This window comes from Dermacentor andersoni, chromosome 2, assembly GCF_023375885.2.
Source record: "Dermacentor andersoni chromosome 2, qqDerAnde1_hic_scaffold, whole genome shotgun sequence".
NCBI classification, from domain to species: domain Eukaryota; kingdom Metazoa; phylum Arthropoda; class Arachnida; order Ixodida; family Ixodidae; genus Dermacentor; species Dermacentor andersoni.
Genome location: NC_092815.1, coordinates 59,343,932 through 59,370,156, shown reverse-complemented (window position 1 = coordinate 59,370,156; position 26,225 = coordinate 59,343,932). Strand labels below are relative to the sequence as shown.

The following is a 26,225-nucleotide window of genomic DNA, read 5'->3' as shown; positions in this document are numbered from 1 at the left end:
TGTTCATTATGCGAGTAAATATGGTACATCAAATGTGCCGGTGAACGGGTGCTCGAAATACGCTTGCACCAGCTCTATACTTTTGTATGGGATTTTCAAGGGATTTTGTAACTGTTCCATATAGACAACAATTTTATATATTTGGGTTCGATTTGTCTGGGAACGACCGTGTATCCAAAATTTGCAGTGGGGTTTGGGGAGGAGTGCCCTTTAACCTTTTGGGGTGATGCGCATTCACCCGATTTGTAGACATGATGGCACACAGAATTAGCATTTGGGTAAACAAAGGCATGTTACGTGATTTATTTTAGAATATTTATTTTTCCTGAGGCTCTCAACAGTACTCGAACACTGTGTGGTAGTGCTTGAAGCTCTCTAGGTGGAGGCCACGATTGTTGCACTGCAGGTCTGTAGCGACATTGTCCCTTTCTTCTAACGTGATCTCTTCCAATGACTTTTGCTCACCATCTGAAGGCAAAATATATTCATCCACAGCCCTAAAATTATCTTCTGATTCCCTGAACTTGTGTGAATTTCATTCATAAAACATACATGCCGTCCTGTCGGTGCTTCACAGCACAAATCATATGAAAATTCCTTCAAGCATAGAGCGAGGGGAAAGAAAGAAAATTCCCTCATCTGGAGACATTGCCAAATGCACTTATCAGTTAAAAAAGTTCCTGAAATCTGGCGCTACCAACCCAAATGAATGGTGAGCATGCACTTGTGTCGGGAGGGGACTAGTATATGACCACAATGGGTTAAAGGGTGTGGAGAATAAGGCACTGTTTCGCATTTCTTCACATTTTGCAGGTGATCTTTGGTGAGCTGCTGCGGCTGCCCACCTCCAGGCACTTGGAGATATTCTACGGTTCGCTTCTGCTGGAGCTGTGCAAGCTGCAACCGAGCACATTGCCCCAAGTCGTATCCCCTTGACAATGTTTTGAACATCTTGTGTGAGACTTGTTCAGATTCTGGTTTGCACCTGTGATAGGCCATGATTTTTGTTTATACATGTTTTGTGTTCGCAGTTTCATGTACAATAGCCGCTAGATTTTTCGGACTTCAGTGGGCCCATGACAGTATCCAACACTTCAAGCAATATGAAAAAACAAATTTAGTTTAAAGAAACAAAATAATTTTACTGTTTTACACTTTGCCAATAGCCAGGAAGCTCATTAACATACCTTTTGCTGTGTTTTGCTAAATGGCTACAAAATTGGTGTTAAATTTCTTGCTAGTCACCGTGTTGTGTTCTTCAACTGGCAGTTTGGTGCACTTTGTTATGAGTAAGCAAAGTGTGGGTTTGCAACTGAACTATTTCAGTCACTTTTACACCACTGGCATTCTACAAATTCGGCTAGAAAATTACAATAATGCTCGAGGTTTCCGTTGATGCTTTGGGGTACGAGAACTGAAGCTTATTCTGTGAGTCACAGCAGCGATATTCACAATATAATATTCTTGGATTTCATACAAGAAATCCAACAAACAATTGGGCAATGTTTTGTTACTGTTACACACTAGCTCAAGGTGGTGCTGTGACAAAGCCAGAGTAATGATGGAAGTTTTTTGTTGCTACAAAGGTGGCAGCTCTACAAATGTGAAGAGTGGAGGCTAACAAGCAGGCAATAATGCTGTAGTGGCAAAAGAAAGATGAGCGATCAGTGGCTATGCTGATGCATCAGTTGGTGGGGAACGAAAGAAGAGAGAGAGAATTTATTGTAGAGAAGCAGAGAGGCCAGCTTGAGCTGGTATGGTCTGGTCTACTATTCTGCACAAGGCAAGGAAGAAAATTGACAAACAAAGGAAGAAAAACAGAAAATGACGAATGGACAACTGCAGAATCAATGGGCTTCTTGGAACACAGTTTGAGAGCCGCAAATCCAGACAACCTCAACAAATATGTTGCTATGTGTCCAAGCTGTTCGGAAGGTTCGTTTACACTTGACAGCCCTGACTTCCAGCTTGCGCAAGCTGTCGAACTTCTCTATGAGCAATTGGACACTATGAACACTGACTGCTTAGACAGGTGAGCCCCCTTTTTATTTTGTTCTTAGCTCCCTAAGTTTGTCACACATGATTGTGCCATCTACAGCAGAGATAACAACTAGGTCTACCTGCCACAAAAAGAGCTTAAGGGGGGATGTGGGTCTTAGACCAAAAAGGTTGAAAATCTTTATTCTTAGAGGTATTGCACTAAAAAACTTGTAGATATATGCAATGTTATATGCTTATTTCGAATATTAGGCCCATTTTTCTTTATCTCCTTTGGTTTTAATTCAAGCTAATCAGGCAAGTTGTGGAAAATTATCTTGTAGCTAGAATTGATTGTTGTAACTGTGTGTGGGTTTTTGCATGAGGTCAAGAATTTTTAGGAATAATGTGCATACCTTAAAAAATGTGCTGATGGAATTTTTCATCAAGCCATCAGGAAAGTGCTATGGAGGCTGTAAAAACACCTCCTTAGGTACCTAAATAAATTTTAAGCTTGTCGCTGTAAGCATGATGATAGAGATTTTATGCTGGGACTTAGTGCAAGACCTTTTCGTGCAAAACCTTGCATACAGTGGAACTTTGTTTATATGTCCCTCGCTATTACATTTTTTTGGCCGTTTTGTTATGTTTTCACAGTCCCTACCTAAAGCCCATTAACTCCTATTATATTTCCACTCGATATGTCACTATATTGTAATGCTCCCATATCTTACATTGCGTTTGAATGTGCTGGTCACCTAAGTTAGCAGTGCAAAGGAAAATTCGCCCTTGCAGTTGCTATGAAGACAATAAATGTATACTCTTGGTTAAGCCTGTCAAGCCCCGCCCCAGAAAGCAGGAATTACATGATCGTAAGTCCCGATAAACTTGTGTATGCGTTTTGTGGCATTTTCATAGTCAGCGTCACCGCAATAAGGCTATGGTATGCAGTGAAGCATGCACAAGATACTGCGGTGAAAGGGCCACTGTCCCAGAACATAGTGTGTGTTCCTTAATTATACACGCGAGCACGTGCCATCTCTAGTCACAGTATGAGCACAAAGACATCTGATAACTGTAGTGGCAGCTATTCAGAGTTGTATCTGACATTGCTCTGGTGATTTGGGGTTGTCCTCACTGTTATGTTTTCCAGGCTGTTACATTTATCTTCTGATGCTCCTTGAAAATCATATCAGTGGGCTTTTACTGTATAGATATGTGCATTGAAAGTGTCTTTGATAAGTGGGATCTGGTAATTTGAGAGCGTTTATTAGGGGGGTGTTTACTGGTGAGGGAGAAACAGCTGTGCCATGCCAACGAAAAGTTGTGTGATCCACCTGAAACCGGCAGTTGCAGAGAGGGATGTCATCAGAAGATTAGGGCAGCAGCTGTGGAACAAAGATTGGAGCAGATGCAGAGTTTTGCTGCGTATTTGATTGTTATTGCAAGGCTGTACAAGTGTCCTATTCTTTGCTTGTTTGTTTGTAGAATGTAGAAGGTGGTTGGAGAATTCTTGGTTTTTATAATCATCCTGTATGTTCCAATTTAGTTAAATTTACTTTACTAATCAACTGGCTGCAACTAAGATGTGCATTTTGAGTGGCATTATTCTAGGCTTAGTGATGGTTTTACTGTGAGGATCAAACTGGCTAAATTTACTAGGTTCACCTCCGCACGAAATATTACTGGAATACTGCCAGGCACCTCTTTTTGTCAGACAAGGCCAACTATCGCTGCATAAGCAGTTATTGCAAGCTCAGCCAAGTAAATTGATATGAGCAGATTGTGATGTTTGCGTGGTGGAGGGGCTGTTCTTGTAGCAAAGTTGACCTACAGGAGGCAGTAAAGCGTAATGGGTATGATTAAAAAGGGTCTAAAGTAAATTTAGAAAAATGCAGCGTATGTTACTAAGTTCTGACATGGTGAAATAATACTATGACAGTTGGCAAATTGTGTTTATAAATTATGGCCTTGTGCAAGAGAAAGCTCTCCAAGGACAGTGTGAGTCACTCACTTCATATGGAAACAACACATTAGTGCAGCACAACTGGAAATTAGCCACTGCCTGTTACTGTATCTTCATGAAATTTGCTTCAGTGCCAAGGCAGGCCTGGACTCATGCTCAAATGAAGCAAGCCACACTCATTCTTTGCCACATGGTAGACCTGACGTGCTCAAAGTGCTTTGTGGCACTTCTGAGTACTTGACAGCCGAATGATTTGCTCACTCCCCTCACCTCCAGGTTCTGCAGCTGGTTTGCCTATCACCTGAGCAATTTCCAGTTTCGTTGGACTTGGGACGACTGGGCTGATGTTGTCTCTCTGGATCCTCTCCATCCCAAGGCTGTCTTTTTGCGACAAGCGTTACATCGTTGTCTCAGGCAAGAGCTGGTTGTTTATAAAGCACGAAATACTTCATGTTCTCGTTCTCTATGGCAGGGTTGCCACTGTTGTTTTTCTCTTCTATTTGTGAAGAGTTGTGGGGATGCGTGACTCTCACGCCTCCCCTGAGATCTAGTTTTCCCGCATAGCTCGTCTCCTGCAGGGCGGCTTCGCCCGCGGCGGTCGGAGTGGTTGAGGCGCAGTGCGGGAGATGGCGCGAGCGTCGCGCTGCTGCGGGGTTACTTGGGCGCCGAAAGGGAAGGCGCTTGGTCTCTTTGGGTTCGGGAAGCGAGCGGGACGGACGTGCTACCCGCGTGCCGCGCCGACCATGCTTCTGCGAGACCGTCTCGCGTGGCCGCCTTGGACACCGTTGGCGTGACTGTACACGCGAACGACCAGGCGTTGGGATCCAGCATGGGGCGAACATATTCGCTCGCAATGCGGTCGCGGTAAGTCGGACTTCTAGATTTGTCGTGCGCCCATCGGCATGTTTTGGGGATAGCAACTCGGCTAGCAGGCATTGATCTATGAAAGGTGCAATAAATGCCCTTGTGATTGTTTGCACTACTGTGTTGTCGTTCCTTTGTCCCAAGAGTACGGAGGAGAACCCCGTATCTCCCACATCTGAAGCAGGAAACAAGACACGGCCGTGCGAACTGCCTGCAGTACTCGCTGGTACAACTCGCTGACGGCGCTACACTGGCCTTGCAGTCACACGAACCACTACCCGGCGCCCATCAAGCGACCTCCCGGCTTGTGCAGCCGACACCTGGGGCGCCGCACGGGGAGCCGCCTTCGAGCCGGGAGTACGATCCGCCTCGCAGGCCCGAGCAGTGCTGCTGACTGGGCACCTTCGAGTCGGCGTCAAGTATCTGCCAACTGAGGACTACAGCAACGCAAGCCCGACGCTCGAGGCCGGCGTGTGCAACGCTGCCTTGATTGCGAACCTTGGCGGGAACCTTAGCAAACGGGCGCCCGAACCCCTCGAGCGTACCTAGGTGCCAGCATCAACGTATGGGGGGCTTCTTAAGGGGAGGAGGATGTGGGGAGCACGCGCGCCCATCTTCCCCCGCGCCGTCGCGTCGAGAGCCGGCATAGACAGGGGAGAGGCGCACTATGCCCTCTCCAATTCTCCCTCGCTCTCGCGACGCGCGCGCGCCCTTCCTCCCTGACTCGCGGGCAGGTAGCTGACGAGCGAGGAGGACATTCCCCTCGCCCAGGTGCAACAAACTTCAATATAATGAAATTCTCAATATAATGAAATGTTTGTACACAATTTCAATGTAACGAAATTTCACTGTTTCCACAAAGGAATACTGTGGCAAAAAAGGGAAACTACTGCGAGTGCAGGTGGGCAAATAGTTGTACTACATAAGATTGCTTGTGAATGCACCCCTCAAACTGCGCACCGCACGACAGAGAGCGGCCACTGAAAGGGAGGAGTGTCTAATAAACATGAATGTTACTGAGCGCAAGACACTCTCGCTGTCATGTTCCGTATCAAGTCCAAGTGTGATAACATCCAATTGTGCCTTCCACGATGTGTGCTTTGAATGCGACGGTGAGCCAAGAAGGATAATGGCTTGATGTGCACAGTCTTCCCAGGTGCACAAAAGGTAATGGCGTGTATCTCGCTCTCTAGCCAAGCTATGACTGCGCACGGCTGTTAGTGTGGCTGAGTGCATATGCGGACCACATGCTCACATGATCTCAAGTTTCAGAGATGTGTTGAAGCGAGAAGCAAAGAAAGTGTTCGCTCCCTTCTGCCTATGCTCTTCATCACGACAGCGTTTTGGCAGCTAGTGTTTGCAGGGATCGAGTAAGATCTGCTCATGTTTCCCTTAGCTCAATTGACACCATGCTTGTTAATTCAATTAGTAAACGAATGTTTACTGTAATTTGTGCAGTCAGTAAATCTAGGACCTTCATGTAGTTGTCTAATACTTTGCTATCGCTATCAGTGTTTTGAATTTTGAAACTGACTTTTTTACTCGTAGAACAAATACTAGAAACAAAATTTCGAATGCTGTACTGTAGCTTGCTCAATTTCTCAGACATGACAAATGTGCCCAACATCGCAAATTTCCAATGAACATGGCAGCAATGAAGAAGTGGTTCCTTAGTCCAAGGGGTCCTTAGTCCAAGACTTATGCAGCCTGTGCAGTCTCCTCAGCCTGCCACACCGGTCTGAGCTGGTCATGCCGGTCGTGCTGGACAGCACAGGACTTCCCACTGTTTTGGTGTGGGGGGCTGGTGATGGGAAGTGTGTTGGTTTTATGGAAATATTCCCAGGTGGCATGATAAAGTGGGACTTATTCTTCGCAGTGTGGGCATTTGTGAGAGTAAAGTGTGGGGTGTATGGCATGGTACAGACTGAGCAGGGCTTGAAGTCTCCCTTTACTGGAAGGGAGACCCTCATAGGGCGGCGATAAGTATGGCACACGCATATATATATAAATATATATATATATATATATATATATATATATATATATATATATATAAATGAGAAGAGAGGGGGTTAACCGACGGTCACTCGCCATCACTGTTAGCCAGTGCCATCACTCACATACCTTGACGGCGGACGTTCCACGTCCGCCGTCAAGGTATGTGAGTGATGGCGCTGGCTAACACTCCCAGGGTTCTACTACAACACATAAATACCCAAGAAAGTGGATGGGGAAACAGCACCGCGGTAGCTCAATTGGTAGAGCATCGCACGCGAAATGCGAAGGTTGTGGGTTCGGTTCCCACCTGCGGCAAGTTGTTTTTTCATCCACTTTAATTTTCATTAATTTATCGTTTATTTCATTTATTAAACACATGTAATTTCCCCTATGTTGTCCTTGGTGTCAGTGTTTGTTGGCTTCTCATGATATATATACTATATATATATATATAGGATCGAAAAAGTTCAATTTAACTGAATGTCAAATTATTGAGGGTATCAAGAAAACAATTAGCAAATACTTACTACATCAACATGCTTTTATTTACTGAATGAGTTGGCCAGTCCTGTTTCTATTTTGCACAAAAGCAGTGCAAAAGCGGAAATTCTCATCATCTAGTGACTGATTAGCAATAGCAGCTGCGAAGACCTCGAGACTTCCTTCACAATGAGGCCGCAGTGCGTGTCTTCATTTGAGACGCACTTTCACTACCGCGTGCACATCCCGATTATTTTTTCGCCAGTGTCACCAAGTCACCGCCCATCATGGTGCAGATGGTGCTCTTCATCCTTGACAGCTTTTCACTGAATGAAGACGAAACTACTGTTTGCTGCAACCACTGCAGACGAAACCACGGCCGCTGTCGACGCGATCATGAACAGTGACCTTGCAGTTCTAAGGGTGCTTGGTTGACACATGCACCAAGTCAAAATGGAGCTAATGCTTCCTCCAACTATAGACAAAACAGCGGTTGCTATTGTCGTGGTCACACGTGCCGACTACGCAGTTACGAAGGCATGCACCCAACATGCTCAAAGAGTCCAAACAAAACTACTGTTAGTGGCAACTGCTGCGGATGAAATTGCGGCCGTTATTTACAGAATCATGGATGGCAACTACGCAGTCATGAACGCTCGGGGTGGAACACGGTGCTATGCCCAGTGGTAAATGCAAAAATAAAGGCTTCAAAGGCACAAATAGGCATGAAGCATTCTGGCGTTGCTGTCATTCACATACAATTTCCATTGATGACTATGGGCATGCGAGCTCCGCTGCTTCGTTTCAGTGAACGCCGTTTCTGCTCTTTTGCGTCGCACATTTGCGGAACTCTGCACTTGCCGAGCTCTGAGAGTTTGAATTAACTGATGTGTGGCCAAATACGTCCAAATTAACGAGAGCTTAATTGCATTAAGTAATGCGCACACCTGCCGGGACCAAAGGTTGTCTCCGAATTATCTGATTTCCCGAATTAATGAAGGTCAAATTAACAAGGTTTTACTGTATATGTATGTACAGTGAAACCTCGTTAAACCATAGTTGGCCAGAGCTCGGAAAAAGTATGTACTAAACGGTAGTACTGTTTAACCAAATTAGCATGAGGTTGCCTACTTACTTGTCGAAAACAGAACACGGAACTCAGAGAGAGTGCGATGAAAGGGGAGAAAACATGCAGTATTTATTCACTCCGCGCGACAAAAGTGTTAGTTTCGTTTGATGCTGCGGCGGCCTAGCACAATGAGAGTGGCCTCAAACTTACTGAAACTGCGTGCCAGCTTTTCAGCCAGCCCCCTCTTCTCAGCAAACACTCGCATGGCAGATTCCTCGTTAGCGTTACGTATTCTCCGTGCACACGCGCAGTAGAGCTGCAGAAGTCTCGGGGCACCTTTTTCATTGCTGGGTTGCCTTTTTCATTGCGAAACGTGCAGCTTCTGCTACTGTCTGGCCTGAATCACCCGTGCTGTCATTTTCCTTGTCGTCATCACTGTCGCTAGTCGACACTTCGGCAACAACAGAGGCAACGATGGCGAAAAGTCGAACCTTGTAGTCGACATCTCTTTGCGGTCGGAGCAGCGCTGCCGAGCAACTTCTTCGCATTCCAAATGCCACACACCATAGTCAACAGCAGATCCCTGTCTCGTGCCAGTGCCGACTTCGTGTCACGTTCTATAGCACGGACAATGTCTAATTTCTTTTCTTCTATGCTGAGCACCCAGCGTCTTTTTTGTCCGAGCTTCGGCATGATGCCAGTCCTCGCTTGCATGACGCCAGAACGTTCTCTGGCGCGGCAATGAAATGATGTTGATGTTGATGTGGCTTCACGCGCAAATGTACTGGGCACTTGGAGGCCGTTGTTTCGATCTCTGAGGCTTGTCGTTCGGCCGGGCCGCCCGATGGAGACGATGCATTGCTGTGTTTGCACAAAGAAAAGTGGAAACGCTACGTTTTAAATGATGTGATGCGTACGCAATAAGCTGCTACGGTTTATGCGGATACAAAACGCATTATATTCAATGGCCGCCGAGTCGGGGATTTGACTTTACTACTTTTAAAACGAAACTACTGTTTAAGCGGGTACGGTTTAACGAGGTTTTACTGTATTGCGAGACAGCTGTGAAGCCTCGATAGTTTATTTAGCAGGTTGCGCGCTTAAGACGATGACGCTGGCCGTGATGATGAATATATACAGATGAAGAAGATGAAGGGGCAATATCATGCTCACACAATTTCTCCTGCGCATGGAAGCGGCCAACCTGGCCACTGGTTATGGTGTCAAACGCCGTATGAAAGGCTTTAAACACAAAACATGGACAATCTTTGTGGCACGGCAGCGGCCGTTCAAAGGCAGAACAATTGGAGTGACACAATAGTTAACTAGTGATGTCTGTTTCTGAACAATGTAGGGCTCTATAAAACGGGACTGAAATTTCTCACACAAGCCAGGAGCGCGACCTGGGGTCCACAGTAACACTTAGCCTCCAGCGTGGAAGGAAATGACATGGTGAGATGCATCATAGCGAGTTTTACGGTCTTGACTGGCGTCGGCATTGAGGCGGTCACGTTGGCGACACAGGGCCATATGCGAAAGAAACTGCTCACACATTGATGTGGACGAGGGCACGGGGACACCTAAGAAAGAAACATTGAGGATAGTGATTAGTTGACGACCATACACAAGGAAAAAGGGCGAGTACCCCGTAGTGCATTGGATGGACGTGTTGTATGCAAAAGTGACGAATTGTAGAATGACATCCCAATTGGTATGGTCAGGGTTGACGTACATTGATATCATGTCGGACAGCGTGCGATAAAAGCGCTTGGTGAGACCATTAGTTTGAGGGTGGCAGCTGGAAGTCGTTTTATGGATGGTATTGGATGCACGGAGAACATCGTCGAGAAGTTTATACAGAAAGGTCCAGCCGCAGTCACTCAAAAGGACAGGTGGGGCTCCGTGCCGTAAAAAGGTGGCTTCCAAGAAAAAGGCTGCAACCTCCTCTGCGGATCCCGAAGATAGTGTGGCTGTTTCAGCATACTGTGTCAAGTGGTCTACAGCTGTGACGGTCCATCGTTTACCACCAGTGGTTAAGGGTAGCGGTCCATAGAGGTCGATACCAACGACTGTGAAAGAAGCTTCAGGACAGTTAAGCATTGAGTCACAGGATCGGACTTCTTGCGTGATGCGTTCTCGTACCTGACGCTATTTGACATCGTCGTCTTGCATTCAGCACGGGATTCACCTCCACGCGCGCACTCTTTGTCGTCCTGACTTTTCATTTCACAACGACGGCACCGTCTCATGCCCTACACATATCACACATGCACGAGAAGAAGGGAAACCGGTTCTTGTTGATCATGACAATAAAAAGCCAATGAAGCCAAGGAAGGCATAGGTGAAATCAGCTACGCTGTGGTGAAACACATCAAGAATAGGAGCACGTTGGAAAAATAGCAGGATTTTACTGTCATTTTGGCCAGGCATTTTGACATTTTGACTAGCTCCAACCTTCTTATATATATATATATATATATATATATATATATATATATATATATATATATATATATAATATTATAAACGAGAAAAAAGGGGGTTAATCGAGGGGCCCGAATTTTTATTAGTCATATCATAAGAAGCCAGCAAACACTGACGCCAAGGACAACATAGGGGAAATCCCTTGTGCTTAATAAATGAAATAAAGAAACGATAAATTAATGGAAATTAAAGTAGATGAAAAAACAACTTGCCGCAGGTGGGGACCAAACCCACAACCTTCGCATTTCGCGTGCGATGCCCTACCAATTGAGCTACAGCGGCGCCGTTTTCCCATCCACTTTCTTGGGTATTTATGTGCCCTAGTAGAACCCTGGAAGTGTTAGCCAGTGCCACTACTCACAAACCTTGGCGGCGGACGTGGAACGTCCTTTTTGCCGCAGGTGTCACGAGAACGTGATCTTCTTGGGTGAAGGCAGCTGGTCAATAAACCCACACATGCTACCTGAAGGCATCAATGTTGCCGGATTCGAGACCCTCATTGTGTAATAAACGAGAAGAAAGGGGGTTAACCGAGGGGCCCAATCTTTATAAATGCTTGAATCGGAAAAATTGGCTTGAACGCTGGAAAAAAAAAATGATCTTCTCTCATATCGGAATAAATGGCTGATGACGGCGTGTTCTTCGGCAACAGGCACAAGCGGCTGCTGACGAAGCACTTTTTCGGAGTGCTGTCGCCAGCCGCTGCCGGTAATTTCAGAGCCGAGCAAAGGTTGAAGCCTTTCCCATAAGTGAAGGGAAGGCATGGCGCTGGCGATGTTTTTACAAATCACTCATGAGAGCGCTGTAATTGCAGTGCATTCGGGCGCACAGAGCGAGCTGTCACGTGGTATTTCTTAAAACTCCGTGGGCTTTCGTTTTTCCCAAATAAAACGGCCGCGCTAAGTCTATCTCGTTGGAAGTACCTGGGTTGGGCAACATTTGTGAAGCTCTACAACTTTCCTATTGACGTCTGAACATGTCAAGCTATATTTAAAAAGTTAATTTATCTTGGCTAATTACTCAAAAAAAAGGACGAGAAAAAAAATGGTACTGTAAGTTTAGATAGATGCTAACAACATCCTTGCAGTTTCTGTTCTGAAGAACGCATAGGTTCTTTCAAAATCGTGGTCTAAGTTAGCTGGGACACCCTGTATATATACCGAGTGTTTCGGCGAACACTTTCAAAGTTTTTTAAAGGTTGCGTGTGGCAGACATCACAATTCTAGTTCATGATCTGGTCTACTTGAAGACGTGGGCATTAGTTGCACAAAAAGTTGAAATTCATAATTGGCTAATTAACAATAATTCACTGACTAATTTTTAACTAATTACATTATAGCCCATATTGCAATTTACACATTCTAGCCGTGGAGTTCGCAAGGCACATCTACTTAGTAGAAATTCTCAGGATGACACCAATTTATAGATAATAATTCTTGAACTTTGTGGAGAAATGTATTGGCGTTCTAGTTACTTTCTTAAGAAAACGTTTTATGCGTTCAAGCACAAAAGTAACTGGAATGCCAATGCATTTCTCCACAAAGTCCGGGAATTAATGTCTCGAAACTGTTGTCATCCTGAGAATTCATTCCAAGTGGATCTGCCTTGTGAACTCCACAGCTATAATTTGCAAATTGCAATATGGGCCATAAGGTAATTAGTTAAAAAGCTAATCAGTGAATTTTTGTTAAGTAGTCGGTTATGCATTATTTTTTCTTGTGCAAGTAGTGTCCGCCACTGCGAGTAGACCACCTCATGAACTAGAATTGTGCTATCTTCTACAGGCAACCTTTAAAGGGGCCCCGAACCACTCTTTATCGAAGTGGAAAAGGCATTTGAAGTGAAAATAGGTTATTTCATAAATACTTTGCCTCAAAAAAAGTACTTCAATGCGTTCAACAGAAGCAGAGTTATTGTCAATCAAACTTGGCCTCCGCTATGCTCCCTTCTTCAATGTCTTGCACTGCGAAGGCTACAGCGCAGTGGGGCGTGCCCACAATGCTCAGCCTTCTAAATGTCACCATGGCACGCAGTTCAAATTTCATTTTGGAGACACCACGACTTCCGCCTTTGGTGCCTACAACGTGCCAAACATAAGCCCAACACGGTTGTCCTCACCGAGCCGCACTGTGTTTAGCCAGTGGACTGACTCATGGCGGCACCCCACGGCAGCCGCAGAATCTACGCCATGTAGCCGACCAAAGCTTGACTTCAGCTATCGGTAAATAGCATTAGTATAAGGGAATGACGAAATAAAGCATCCAATGACGAAATGAAGCATCCAAAAAGTGAGGACAGGGCCTTCTGTTAAAAAGAAAGCGTGCGAGAGAAAGGTGACTTTGCAATCCGTTTGCGAGCTCCATACTCCATGTGCAACAGCAAAACTTGGCTGAGATGTTCACAGCACGGTATACTACCTCTGGACTATGTTATTTCCGAGGGGTGCTTCAGGGCCTCTTTAAGAATTTTTTAAAGTGTTCGCTGAAACTCCCTGTGTGTGTATGTGTGGTCCTGCCTTCATTGTAGTGATTACTCTCCTGAAGGCAGGGCCATCTGCTGAAAAATTAGTAACATTATTTTTCTTCCGTTTCTCTTATATATGTACATAGGGTGTTTCAGCTAACTTTAGCCAGATTTTAAAAATATGCTGACACACTCTAAGATGACGCGACCAGATGTATGTTGCTCACTTTTGTATGTAGTGTTTCACGCTATTTTTTGTATTTTGCTTAAAGGGGTTGAGACACCAAACTTTGAGGCTATAAAAAGCCTGTTGTAGGCTGCTTCTGTATGCGAGGACACCCACAACGAGGTATTGGACGCTGCAAACATTTCAAAATAATTTTAATTCAGCTCCAAAAAGTCTCTAAAAGCTCCTTCTTGTGGTCGAGACCTATCACTAGCCCGGCTGTTATGATGTCACAGTGGAGGAACGAAAATATTGACGTCCACACTAGCACAAGAACTTGACGTATGATCATTAGCGATGAAATGCTGATTATGGAGCCTGCCGAACCTAGCAACCGAGCATAGATAGCCTCCACTATGACCGAGCTACAGGCATATAGAAATCCTTCCTTAATGCAAAGAAGGGGTAAGGCGTGCAGACACGGACACAAGAGGAGAGAAGTGAACAACACGAACGCTGCACGGCGGCCCGTGAACGGCAAGCGGCGTGCGGTGAGTTGCCACGCCGGTAACGTGGACGGGCCTTTTACACATTGAGTGTAACACTAGCTGGCCGGCTCCGAAAGGGACTAGGATATGTGGCATTCGTGTCCACTTTTCTTCCTCTTGTGTCCATGTTTGAACGCCTTACCCCTTCTTTGCATTATGAATCCTTACCAACTAGATCAGCTTTCTGTCGTTTTAAATATCCTTTCTCTATGCTACAGGCTTCTAGAGCGCTGTAACCGAGCTAACCCTGGCCCCTGGCTAACCGAGACATGCACTGCGCTGTAGCGGAGAGCAGTCGACGTAGCATCTGCGAGTTGCATAGTTTGGCAGCTAGGAGCGATCTCTCGTTCACTTGACGTTTCTCAATGTGTAAAGGCCTGTCCAAGGTACCGGCACAGCAACTCGCCGCACACTGTTTGCCGTACGCAGGCCGCCATGCGACGGCGTTTTTGCTCGCGAACAGCTAGATTTCCTTGCTGTAGAGAGGATGGGCCCGGGAACCATTTGTGCGGCAGCTGTACGGCGAAGCGGCCAATCAGTGACCGAGGAGTGGTCACTCTAGCACCGACGGCAGCCTCACCGCCGTTGATCGTTCGGCGCCGCCGATATCGTCACTAGGCCTTTTCCGGTTCACTTCAAAGCTAAAGCTGACAGCGCTTAGCAATGAATTACCGACTCTCACAAGCTGCAATATTTCCTTACCGTTGTCGCTCTTCGCAATAATTATAATAATCGCGGCATGCACTTCGAGTATCCAGTTGTTTACCTCTGCTGGCAGGGCACGCGTATGCACGAGCAGACGACACAGCATAGTTTTACGTCACTTTTTTGTGATCCACGGGACCAAGCCGTGTTGCGTTACCTCTCCTACGACGTCATAGCATCACCCGCAGCCCAGAGCCGAAATCGCTCGATATAATAATGTTGTTATTAAATTATTTATCGGGTATATAGGAATCCTGCGGTGTGTATCGTGCTTCCTGAAGCATTACCCAGCGCTTGAATCGAAGAATGCATGAACGAAAATTTTGATGTCCCCACCCCTTTAATTAGATAATTAGTCAAGAATTATTAACCAACTTTTGAACCAACGAATCTAGGAAAAAATGCCAATTCGAAAATTGCAGGGTGGTTTGCAAAACGTCTGAATAAAAATTTTTTGTGCTTCTATCTACTAAATATTAGTGTTTTTCAGGTTACTGCGGATGCATGCGAAATAAAAAGAAAGCACCATGTGACATGCCCGCTTACACGTCATGATTGCACTGCTCCCAAGCGTTCCGCACACAAACAAATATAGCATTCAACCACATGTGCTGCCGTTGTGTCTGCTTATCACTACCATGAACCGCCGCAAGGGAAGCAAATCGCTAGCGTAAATCGCACAGCCAACGCCTTCATCACTGCCCTGTTGCCTTTTAAGTCGCAGCACGCCCTGCTAGATGCTATGTTGGTTTGTAGGCGGACAGTTTGGGAGTGCTGCAATCATGGCGCACAAGCAGGTATGCCAGATTGTATTTTTTTGTATTTCGTGGGCATCCGTATAATATTCTTTTTTATAACCTGTAATCTATAATGAATAAATCAATTCCAATTTCAATCCACAGTAAGCTGAAAAACACTAATACTTAATAGATAGAAAGTTAGAAACTGTCTAATCGGACGTTTTGCAAAGCGCTCTACAAGTTTCTAATTGGAATTTTTACTTTACTCAATTGCTTCAAAAGTTGGTTATTTATCTTGACTAATTAACTAATTAAGCAAAATACAGAGAATAGCATGACGCACTATGTAGAAAAGTGAGCAAGATGCATTTGGTCGCATCGTCTTGTAGTGCGTCGGCATATTTTTAAGCTCTGGCTAAAGTTAGCTGAAACACCCTGTGTATATATATATGAGGAATGAAAGAAAATAATGTTACTAACTTTTTCAGCATATGGCCCTGCCTTCAAGAGAGTACCACACAAGGTGTAACACCCAAGAAGTAACAGCAAAGGTGATCTTTCAATAATTCACGAGTGGGTAGCTTCACACTCAGGTGGCTCATGAAACAGTATGCTGTGCCAAGAAGCTTAGTTGAACAAAGGTAGTGACTGTCATGTGCAGTGCCTCGGGGGAAATGCATGCAGCAGTACGGCAATACCCGCTTTCCCATTTTGGCTCATGCTATATCAGCTGATTATTTATGATTAAATCATTAAAATAAAAAAATTGGAGATTTAGAATTGCCCCGCGCAAGGCACTAAGGATAATAAAATAATCTCGAGCGCTCGTTGAATGTGTGCCGCAGTGCTACAGTTGACTTGCCGAGGGGGGAGCTGAGCCCCTCCTTAAAACATGGAGGGGGCTCAGGCCCCCTGACTTTAAGCAGTGAGACTGAAGTGGGGGAACATGTTTGTTTGAAGTGGTTACTATGCCATGGCTTCGTCCCAGGTGAATGTGGCCTCGGATAGGGTCGCATTTGAACAGATTACCTTTGTCGAAACTCAGTATACGGCGTTTCAGTGTGATGCGTACTGTTTCATTTGATACTGCTTTCATCTAGAATTCCAGACAACACCTTGTCATTGCTCAACAGGTTGTCCTATCACCAGCGAGTGGTGGAACTCGTGCCGGCCTCATTTGCACCATTTGTGCCTGCAAAGCCAGTTCCTGACTACCGTTTTGACAAGGAGGGGTCAGGTGAATGCCATTTACTGATTTTCGCGACATGCTTGAGATGATAATATAGTGTAATCGCATCTCACATCCGTCAGGCATTCTGCATACGAACTCTCGAATGTTTAATGCGATAGCAATAAGAGCCCCATGCCGTAGAAAATCCGGCATCAGCATCCTGCATCCAGCGTTCACCGTCGTTTCGGGAATAATCATTCCGAACCACGCATACCCAACCACGCAGGCCCTCCATGTGGTGTAAAGAAGTTACTGAACTAATTGAATTTTTCATAGTAAAATGTATCAGAAAAAATCGCCAAGTACGACTTACACATGACCTACAGACACGATAGCGTTGGATTGTAATTTGAATATACGAGAAAACATAATTCTGATAGCATTTTCCAGCTGCTGTTTGAGGTCTATCTTAGTAGGAGCGGCACAATCCCCCGGTTCCTTGCACACCATCAAAAAAAGAACCACAAAGCTCGTCTTCATGCATAGTCTTTGCCGCCAGTGTTTCCCAGTAAACATTACGGTTACATAAGCTGCAGTTGCAGGGGAGGCATGCGAAGCACTCGGGGATCTTTGAATGCTGTCACGTTCCACTCTTAAAGGTGAAGCTTAAGCATTATCCAAATTTTTTAATTTTGTCTTATTCTACAATTTTACATATGTTGGTTGAAATTTACAAAAATCAAACTGCATTCTTAAAAAAGTCATGCTTGTTGATCTCTGAACGTTCCATTAGAAAAAAGACGGTGAAAGGATGCCAGAGGGGTACTTGCTTCAAGCAAGTTTATACAAGCTAGCTCTTGGGGCAGGCAAAATGGGCAACAACAAAGCTGCTGAAAAAGTCACTGTGATCTAAAACAGTGTGTTGCTTATCAGTCTTTGCTGTTCTATGTTTGCTGTGGCTTGTGGGATGCATCTTAATGTTAATTGCTGTTAATGAAGTGTGTTTCTATCCTTCAAAAGGCATGTGCTCAAGGCAAAAATTTAAAAAAAAGTGTGATTTCGCTTTTTGCCTTTTTCTGTCATGTTCATGGGTTCTTAGAAATTTTCATAAGCCGTGCAACCACTGCACACATTTAAACGAAATTGTTGCATCAATCTCACCTGAAAATTGTGCTGCTGTTTTTTTTCTTTTAAAAGGTCATATTTGTCACCAATCTTCTGGAGACTTTGCAGGGAAAACGCATGTCTACCGCCACCGACTCGGGGTTGATTCCCCCCTTTTTTGAGTTAACCTAAAGTGCATACACAGAGCGAAATAAAAAAAAAAAGTGATGTTTACTTTGTCCCTCTTTGTGTCATGTTCATGGGTTCTTAGAAATTTTCAAGTTCACAGGTTGGTAGTTATGATACTGGGAAACGGAGTACCACAGATACATATAGGCCGTTCTTTCTGCACTGTTGCAGCAGTGTAATTGTGACCTCGCAATACTTACCTACGACAACCCTGCTACTATACGACGGTGGTTGCAGGAAAACTAGATAAGCTTAAGTTCAAGGCACGGTACAGTACATGGCTGCTATTTATGAAAAAATAAACACCATGCAAATATGTTAAGCGGACAAACTACGCAGGGTGTGCAGAAGCAGAGCCGCATTAATTATAGTGCACCGCAGGGTCCAGGTGACACTACGGAAGCGGTCAACCGTCAAATCAAGACTTCTGTGCCCGCCGCATTAGCTTTGTGGCTACGGCATTGCTAGAGGCCGTGGATTTGATCCCAGCCGCGGCAGTCGCATTTTGACGAAGGCGAAATAGTAAACGCACATGCACTTAGACTTTGGGACACGTTAAAGGACATCACGGTGTCAAAATTAATCTGGAGTCCGCCACTACGACGTGTCTCATAATCTGATTGTGGTTTTGGCACATACAGCCCCATAAGCCAATGCAAGTTTAATACTTCTGCCATGATGCGATGTGCCATATGAGGTAATGACAATGCTCAACCCTCTCAGAGGTTATGAAATATGGTGCACAACAACGCCTCAAGCAGACACCTCTACGCAGACAAACAGCATGGTGCCCACTAGGTAACGTTTAACATCAACTCACCACTCTGGTGTTAGACTAAACATTGAAGAAATTAAGCTTTAGCTGTCAACATCACCTCTAATTATCATCAATCAAAGCATCCAGCCTGGAATGCTTCGCTTACATCGGTTCCCACAGTGTGTGGGATCTGATCATTTTTACGTCCTCTCTGTGCAGATGACCTACCCGGAGCATCTGTTGCAGCACGGTTGGGCAGCTGCATCCGCAACAAATGCACGCCTGAGGAAGCCCTTGAAGTTCTTGGGGAGTTACCCAACCCCCTGCAGGAGGACGAGGGCAGTAAGTTGGCTACCCTTTCCTGCACTGTTGCTGTTGAAGGTTTATGGCATTCGAGGGACTTTAAAGTGGTACTATAAGAAGATGCTTGGTAAACCAGAAAAGGCTGAAAAACAAAATTCTGGTTGGCAATGCTGCCATGAACTTCCCACACCAGCGTGCCATGACGTCATGGATTTTGAAGGCCTCTGCGCAGGTGTAAATAATTTAGTGTAATGAGGTTTATTGAACAGTCAGGAACGTGACCGTCTCAGTCTAGCGTCAGGCACCGAGAGCGCGAGCCCCTCTTCATCGGCGAGCCGATGATGATAGTGCGTCCATAGGGCACGCCAGTCTTCTTCGCTACAACTGCCACCTGGAGAAGGAGGAGCCATCCTGGCGACTCAAGGAGAAGCGAGGACAAGAGGGTCGTAATAGGGTTTAAGCCTCTGGACGTGCACTGTCTCGCGTCTGCGACGCCTCAAGTCAGTCGATGGCGTTAGCAGCTCGACGACGTAGTTGACTGGCATTGTCTGTTGGACGACGCGGTAGGGACCGTGGTATTGAGCGAGGAGTTTAGAAGATAGACCAGGGGTGCTTGAAGGTATCCAAAGCCAGACTAGTGAGTCCAGCTGGTGGGTGCAGGGAGGTCATTCATCATCGCGACGGAATTTTTGGAGACTCTGGTCTTCTGCCGTGAACGAATGGGCCAGCTGACGGCATTCCTCGGCATACTTGAAGGCTTCAGACAGATGCGTGCCCTCTGATGGGTCAGGCCGGTAAAGGAGAATGGTGTCGAGCGTACAGGTAGGTTCATGGCCATAGACGAGGAAGAATGGCGAAAATCCTGTTGTGGCCTGTGATGCGGTTTTATAGGCGTACGTAATATATGGCAAAACAAGGTCCCACTTGGTATGCTCCGATGTAATGTACATGAATAGCATGTCGCCCAAAGTACGATTGAACCATTCTGTTATGCCGTTTGCTTGCGGATGATAAGCTGTAGTGGTGCGATGGACGGTATGGCACGCGGTCGGAAGGGCGTTAAGAACTTCGGAAAGAAACGCACGCCCTCTGTCACTCAGAAGTTCCCGTGGTGCCCCATGACGCAGTATGAAGTGATGCAGGGGGAAGGACGCAATGTCGTGGGCTGTCGCTGTTTGCAGTGTCGCAGGTTCTGCATAGTGGGTGAGGTGGTCGACAGCGACAATAATCCAGTGATTGCCAGCTGATGTGCAGGGAAGAGGACCCTAGAGATCGATGCCGACGCAGTCGAATGGTCGGGGTAGACAAGGAACGGGCTGTAAAGGACCAGAAGGACAAGGGGCAGGAAGCTTACGTTGTTGGCACGCTGTGCACGAGTGAATGTACTTTCGCACAAAATTATACATGCCATGCCAATAAAAGTGGAAACGAAGCCTGGCGTAAGTCTTGAAGAGGCCGGCATGGGCGCATTGCGGGTCTGAATGGAGAGCGGAGCATACATCTGTGCGCATATGGCGGGGGACGACTAATAACCATTTGCGGCCATCGGAAGCGTAATTTCGATGATAGAGAACACCATCTCGTAACTCAAAATGAGAAGCTTGGCGGCGGATAGCGCGTGAAGGGCGGGTTGTTGAAGTGTCAGAAACGCAATCCATAAGTGCCGCAATCCAGGGATCTTTGCGTTGCTCCACAGCCATTTTGAAGTACACAGGCGACGAAAACGTCAATTCGATGACTGAAATGCAAGTCATATCACTTGGTGTGGGCGACCGAGAGACGGCATCCGCGTCGGTGTGTTTACGGCCAGACCGGTAAATGATGCGTATGTCGAAGTCTTGTAACCGTAGAGCCCATCGCGCAAGGCGGCCAGACAGATCTTTTAAAGTCAATAACCAACTTAGAGCATGGTGATCTGTAACGACGTCGAAGGGGTGGTCATACAGGTAGGGTCGGAATTTTCCAAGGGCCCAGATTATAGCCAGGCACTCCTTTTCGGTGACAGAGAAGTTGGATTCCGCTTTCGTTAGTGTTTGGCTTGCGTAGGCTACTACGTATTCATCATGCCCACTTTTTCGCTGTGCAAGCACGGCACCAAGTCCTACGCCCCTGGCGTTGGTGTGGACTTCCGTGGGGGCTATGGGGTCGAAATGGAGCAGTACGGGAGGCGAAGTGAGCAAACGCTGCATCATTTCAAAAGCATCGTTGCAACCTGTGGCCCAAGTAGAAAGCTGTGTGTCGCCGCGAAGCAGCTGAGTCAAGGGAACAATGATAGAAGCGAAATTCCGGATAAAACGACGAAAGTAAGAGCAGAGCCCGATAAAGCTCCGAAGTTCTTTCAGGGACGTGAGTTTCGGGAATTCGGCGACGGCGCGAAGTTTGGAAGGATCGGGTAGTATGCCATCTTTCGATACAATGTGTCCAAGTATTGCAAGCTGCTTGGCTTCAAAGTGACATTTCTTCAAGTTGAGCTGGAAGCCTGCCTCGGTGATGCACTGCAGGACTTGTTCGAGACAGTATAGATGTGTGGGAAAATCTGGAGAAAAGATGACGACATCGTCAAGGTAACATAGGCATGTCTTCCACTTTAGCCCACGAAGGAGATTGTCCATCATTCGTTCGAATGTAGCAGGGGCATTGCAAAGCCCAAACGGCATAACGTTGAATTCATATAGGCCGTCGGGGGTCATGAAAACTGTCTTCGGGCGATCGGCAGGATTCACAGGCACTTGCCAATAGCCTGAGCGTAAATCGAGCGAAGAAAAATACTCTGCGCCTTGCAAACAATCCAGAGCATCGTTGATGCGCGGTAGAGGGTAGACGTCTCTGCGAGTTATGTTATTAAGACGGCGGTAGTCGACGCAAAATCTAATTCAGCCATCTTTTTTCTTAACCAGGACTACAGGTGACGCCCAGGGACTACAGTCGCCGACCGATTTTCCGGACTCCAAAAATTCGGACATGCCCGATTATTCGGTCAGCTTCGCGGCACCGCCATTCTCCCCATAGACCATAATGTATAACAGCTGCCGAAAGTTCGGACACCTTGCAACCTCTCATTTAATTTTTGGACACTCCTTGAGCCAACTCGATCGAGGGCATCATGCACCGACTCTGACCGGCGCATAGTTCGACTTGCTGAAAGCCAGCTTTGTTTTGAACGGAGCCTCCTTGCTGCCCCACGAAGTGGCGCTACTGGAAATCCCCGCTCATCATCATCGTTTCTGCCTGGTTCGATAGAGTGGCCGTACAGCAGTTCCGGTTTCAGCTTAGTAAGCCATGTCAAGACAATCCAGCAGCTGATTTGTTTCTTTCGTGCACGACGCTGCGAGCAGGCCACGTTTTTCGTTTGTGCAACTGGTGTCGGCACGGTGGTGTTTGCTTTGTGTGCTGTGTCGAGGTTTCGGTGATCCAACGCGGCGTACGGAAACATCGCGTCAAGTGTCTAATGGCGCCGACAGTGCTCGCGCAGACTGCGCTGGGGAATGCCGGCAAGCGGGTGCCGGGAGGCCTAAGATTTGTCGCCTTCCGATGTGCTCCCGAAAATGTTCTGCCGAGACCTGCGCAGTGGTTGCATTGCGATTCCGGACACCGTCTCATTTGACAGTTTCACAGGTGCTGACACTGCTGTACTGACATGCGCAGAACTCGACGACGGCGAGATCATTCGTCAGGTTTCTACTGCACCGCCGGACGATGACTCCCGAGTCAGAAGATGACGCACCATGTGCTACGCTGCCGTCGCATGCGGAGCGTGCACAGGCAGTGACTGTGCTTTCAGCCGCCTATAGTGCCCGTACGACCCTCTCCGAGATTCAGGCTTATCTGATTGCGCGTAAACGGAACAGCGTGCAACGGCGCACTAACGATTTCTTCAAGCCTACTGCCGAGCCCGAATAAGTGCGTGGAAATAAAGGATTTCATTTTTTTTTCTTAATCTGCTTTTTCGGACACCTGTTTATTCGGACATTTCCGCAGTCCCCGTGAGGTCCGAATAAACGGTCGGCGACTGTATTAGAGGGTTGAACCACTCCACGCTCAAGCATGTCGCTTACTTGATTTTCGATAACACGGCACTCCGCGGGTGATACACGATAAGGCCTCTGGTGCAGTGGTGCGTGGGTACCGGTGTCGATCTCGTGACGTATAGTCGATGTGCGGCCTAGTGGGGCTTGTTGACAGTCGAACGTAGATTGGTATTTCTGTAGAAGGCTGAGAAGCTGCGAACGCTGCGTAGGGCTCAGGAGGGCATCTACTGAGCTATGGAAGACGTCTTGCATAGGCTGGGGACAAGGCAAGCTATAAGTCAATGAGTTCACGCCTGAACAGATGTTGTCAAGAGGTGCATCAAAGATGGTCACTGAGTCGGCAGGCTGAAGACGTCCAAGGCACTCACCACGACGTAAGACGAGGGGCGTGGCCTTAGTGTTGGAAACGAGCAGTCGCGTGCAGCCATCACTGACAGTTAGGACAGCAAAGGGAAGGGAACACCGTCGGCGAACAAAAATGTCCGATTGGACAAACAGGGCAGTGGTGGCAGTGGCGAAAGTAGAGCAGGCATTCGCAATCACAGAAGAGTGCGGAGGGATCGTGGTGTCTTCTGTAATGGCCAGTTTGTCACCAAAATCGTGAGTCATGTAAACGGATATCAGAAAGCGGAGAAAATTCAACTTCGACGCGAGAACAATCAATGATGACCTGATGATCGGAAAGGAAGTCTCACCCCAAGATGACGTCATATGAACAGGATGAGAGGACGACAAACTCGACTGTATACGTGTATCCTTGAATGACGATGCAGGCGGTAGATGCGGCTACAGGGGTAATGCACTGGGAACTTGCTATCCGGAGTGACAGCGCAGATAAGGGCATCATTACTTTTCAAAGCTTGCGGCAAAGTTCTTCCATAACTACTGAAATGGCGGCGCCTGTGTCGACTAATGCCAGTGTGACGACTCCTTCTACAGATACTTTGATTACGTTCGTCGGAAGAGAGCGAGGCTTTGTGTGGTTCGACTGGAACGCAGTTCTCGCCTCTTGAAGTGCGGTAGCTAGCTTTCCTGCTCCGATGGGACTGGACGCCGCTGCATGGGGGAAAGTGAGCGGCGACGAGGGGATGGCGAGCGACGATCACGGGCAGAAGGGATGACGTTGGTCGTAGACGGTAAGTGCGAGTCATTTGGTGGCAAGAAGGACGAAGCTGGCGAAGCGTAGGAGCGGACAGGTTGGTCATTACCTTGGAGCCATAAGCGACGGCGACAGTGCCATGCCACGTGACCAGGGATTCCACAGAAGCACACGGGGCGATTGTTGGGTGTATGCCAGGGTCCCGTGCTAGCTGGTGATCTGGTGGTGTACACTGGAAGGATTGGATGTGACGGTGTAGCAAACGGTGGTGCTGATAAAGTCGATGGAGGTGGTCGTGCTGCAACCTCGGCGTAGCTTAGAGGTACAGGCAATGGTGGCGCTGCACGAGGGGACTGAATAGCTTCGGACACTTGTTCCCGGAGCATCTGACACAGGGTAGGAGCCAAGGATGGTGTAGGCTCTGGGACGGCGGTGAGTAGGGATAGCGGGCTGGCAACTTTGGAGCGTATAAATTCCTTGATTTCGCCGAACAAATGGTCGTTAATTACAGCGGCTAAACTTGCAAGGGAAGTATCGGGGACCGAAGAACGTCGAGTGAGTAGACGTCTCCCGAGTTCGTCGTAGCTTTGACAAAGTTCAGTGACTTCACTGCGGTCTGTGGGCTTTTCGAGAGGAGAATTTGGAATGCGTCGTCTTCGATGCCCTTCATTACGTGACGTATCTTGTCAGACTCAGTCATCGATGGATCGATGCGCTTGCACAGGTCCACAACGTCTGCTATGTACTTCGTGAATTTTTCACCGGGTTGCTGGGAGCGGCGGCGCAAGCGCTCTTCGGCACAAAGCTTCCGCACCTCAGGGCGACCGAAGACTTGAGTAATGCGCGCCTTCAAATCTGGCCAGGTGCTGAGGTCGGATTCGTGGTTGTGGTACCACACGCTAGCTACACCAGTGAGGTAGAAGTTCACGCAACTGAGCTTTGCAGCATCGTCCCATTTATTGTGGGCACTCACCCGCTCATATGTCGTGAACCAATCTTCTACATCGTATTCGTCGGAACCGCTGAAGATCGGAGGATCGCGTTGACCCACTGAGCCAGGACAAATCAGTGTTGGCGATGCTGGAGGTGTTGTTTGGCTGGCGTCGTCAGGCATGATGGCTGGCAGTGTCCGATTACGTAGTTCCAGGGTGGTTGTGGAAGTACTACCCCGCACCTCCACCAAATATGTAATGCAGTTTATTGAACACTCAGGAACACGACCGTCTCAGTCGAGCGTCAAACACCGAGAGCGCGAGCCCCTCTTCGTTGGCGGGCCGATGATGATAGTGCATCCATAGGGCGCGCCAGTCTTCTTCGCTACATTAGTTTTATTTAGCTAAGTTTTATTGGTAAAGATAGACTGCATTGTATTCAAGAGTCAAAGACTGAGCTACTATGAAGTTTCAAAACCTTTTACTGGACAGCAATGGCCAGAATATGAAAAATAAATTTGCACTACGTGATGTTACACTGACATACTGGCACTAGTGTCCTGGCACAAAATTAAGAAAACTGAATTTTCACAGCTGCTGTGAGTGAACTACTGGAGGCTAACTGTGGTGTGGTGGCACACACAACGCAGGACTTCTGACTTTCTGTCATGTAGAGTGTCATCCCAGATATGGGGATCCTGGCACTCGGTAAAAGCAGTGATGACACAGAATGTTTCCTGCCACCTATGTTGTGAAAGAAAAAGCAGTTTTATGGCCTCTGCACAAAACAAGCCATTCATAAAGTGGCAAAATATGCATAACGAGGTAGGCTTATCATAAGCTAAGAAGTTATCACTGCCAATGACAAGCTGAGGTTGTCATGATCCCTTAAAAGCGCCCTGAAATACTTGTTGAAGATAAGAAGAAAACATGCTGATCTGTAGATGAGGGTCCTTTGAACATGCGAGCCAAATATTACTGCACAGCATGCAGCAGGTAATTTACAGTTTCGTGTCAAAAACTGTACAAAACCACTTGCTCTCACAATTTTGCAATTACGTCATGCAGCCACATCGCAAGCAGCCAAGCTTGCCGACTGTTATTGGCTGATTTCGTGATTGCCAGAATATTCTTAGTAGTACTATAATAGCTCATGTGGAGTTAAATATATGAAAAATACAC

The 26,225-nt window shown here is 46.8% G+C and overlaps 1 protein-coding gene across 1 annotated transcript in view; it reads left to right on the top strand.

The window, feature by feature from the left end:
- The window catches only part of Cbp80 (Nuclear cap-binding protein subunit 1), a 123,134-nt gene that overhangs the window by 34,077 nt on the left and 62,832 nt on the right, over nt 1–26,225 (top strand). Inside the window, exons 13-17 of the mRNA XM_050189232.3 lie at nt 814–924; nt 1,968–2,032; nt 4,220–4,357; nt 16,594–16,697; nt 18,901–19,023. Of these exons, the coding sequence (XP_050045189.2) occupies nt 814–924; nt 1,968–2,032; nt 4,220–4,357; nt 16,594–16,697; nt 18,901–19,023 (541 nt within the window). The remainder of the gene's footprint in view (nt 1–813; nt 925–1,967; nt 2,033–4,219; nt 4,358–16,593; nt 16,698–18,900; nt 19,024–26,225) is intronic.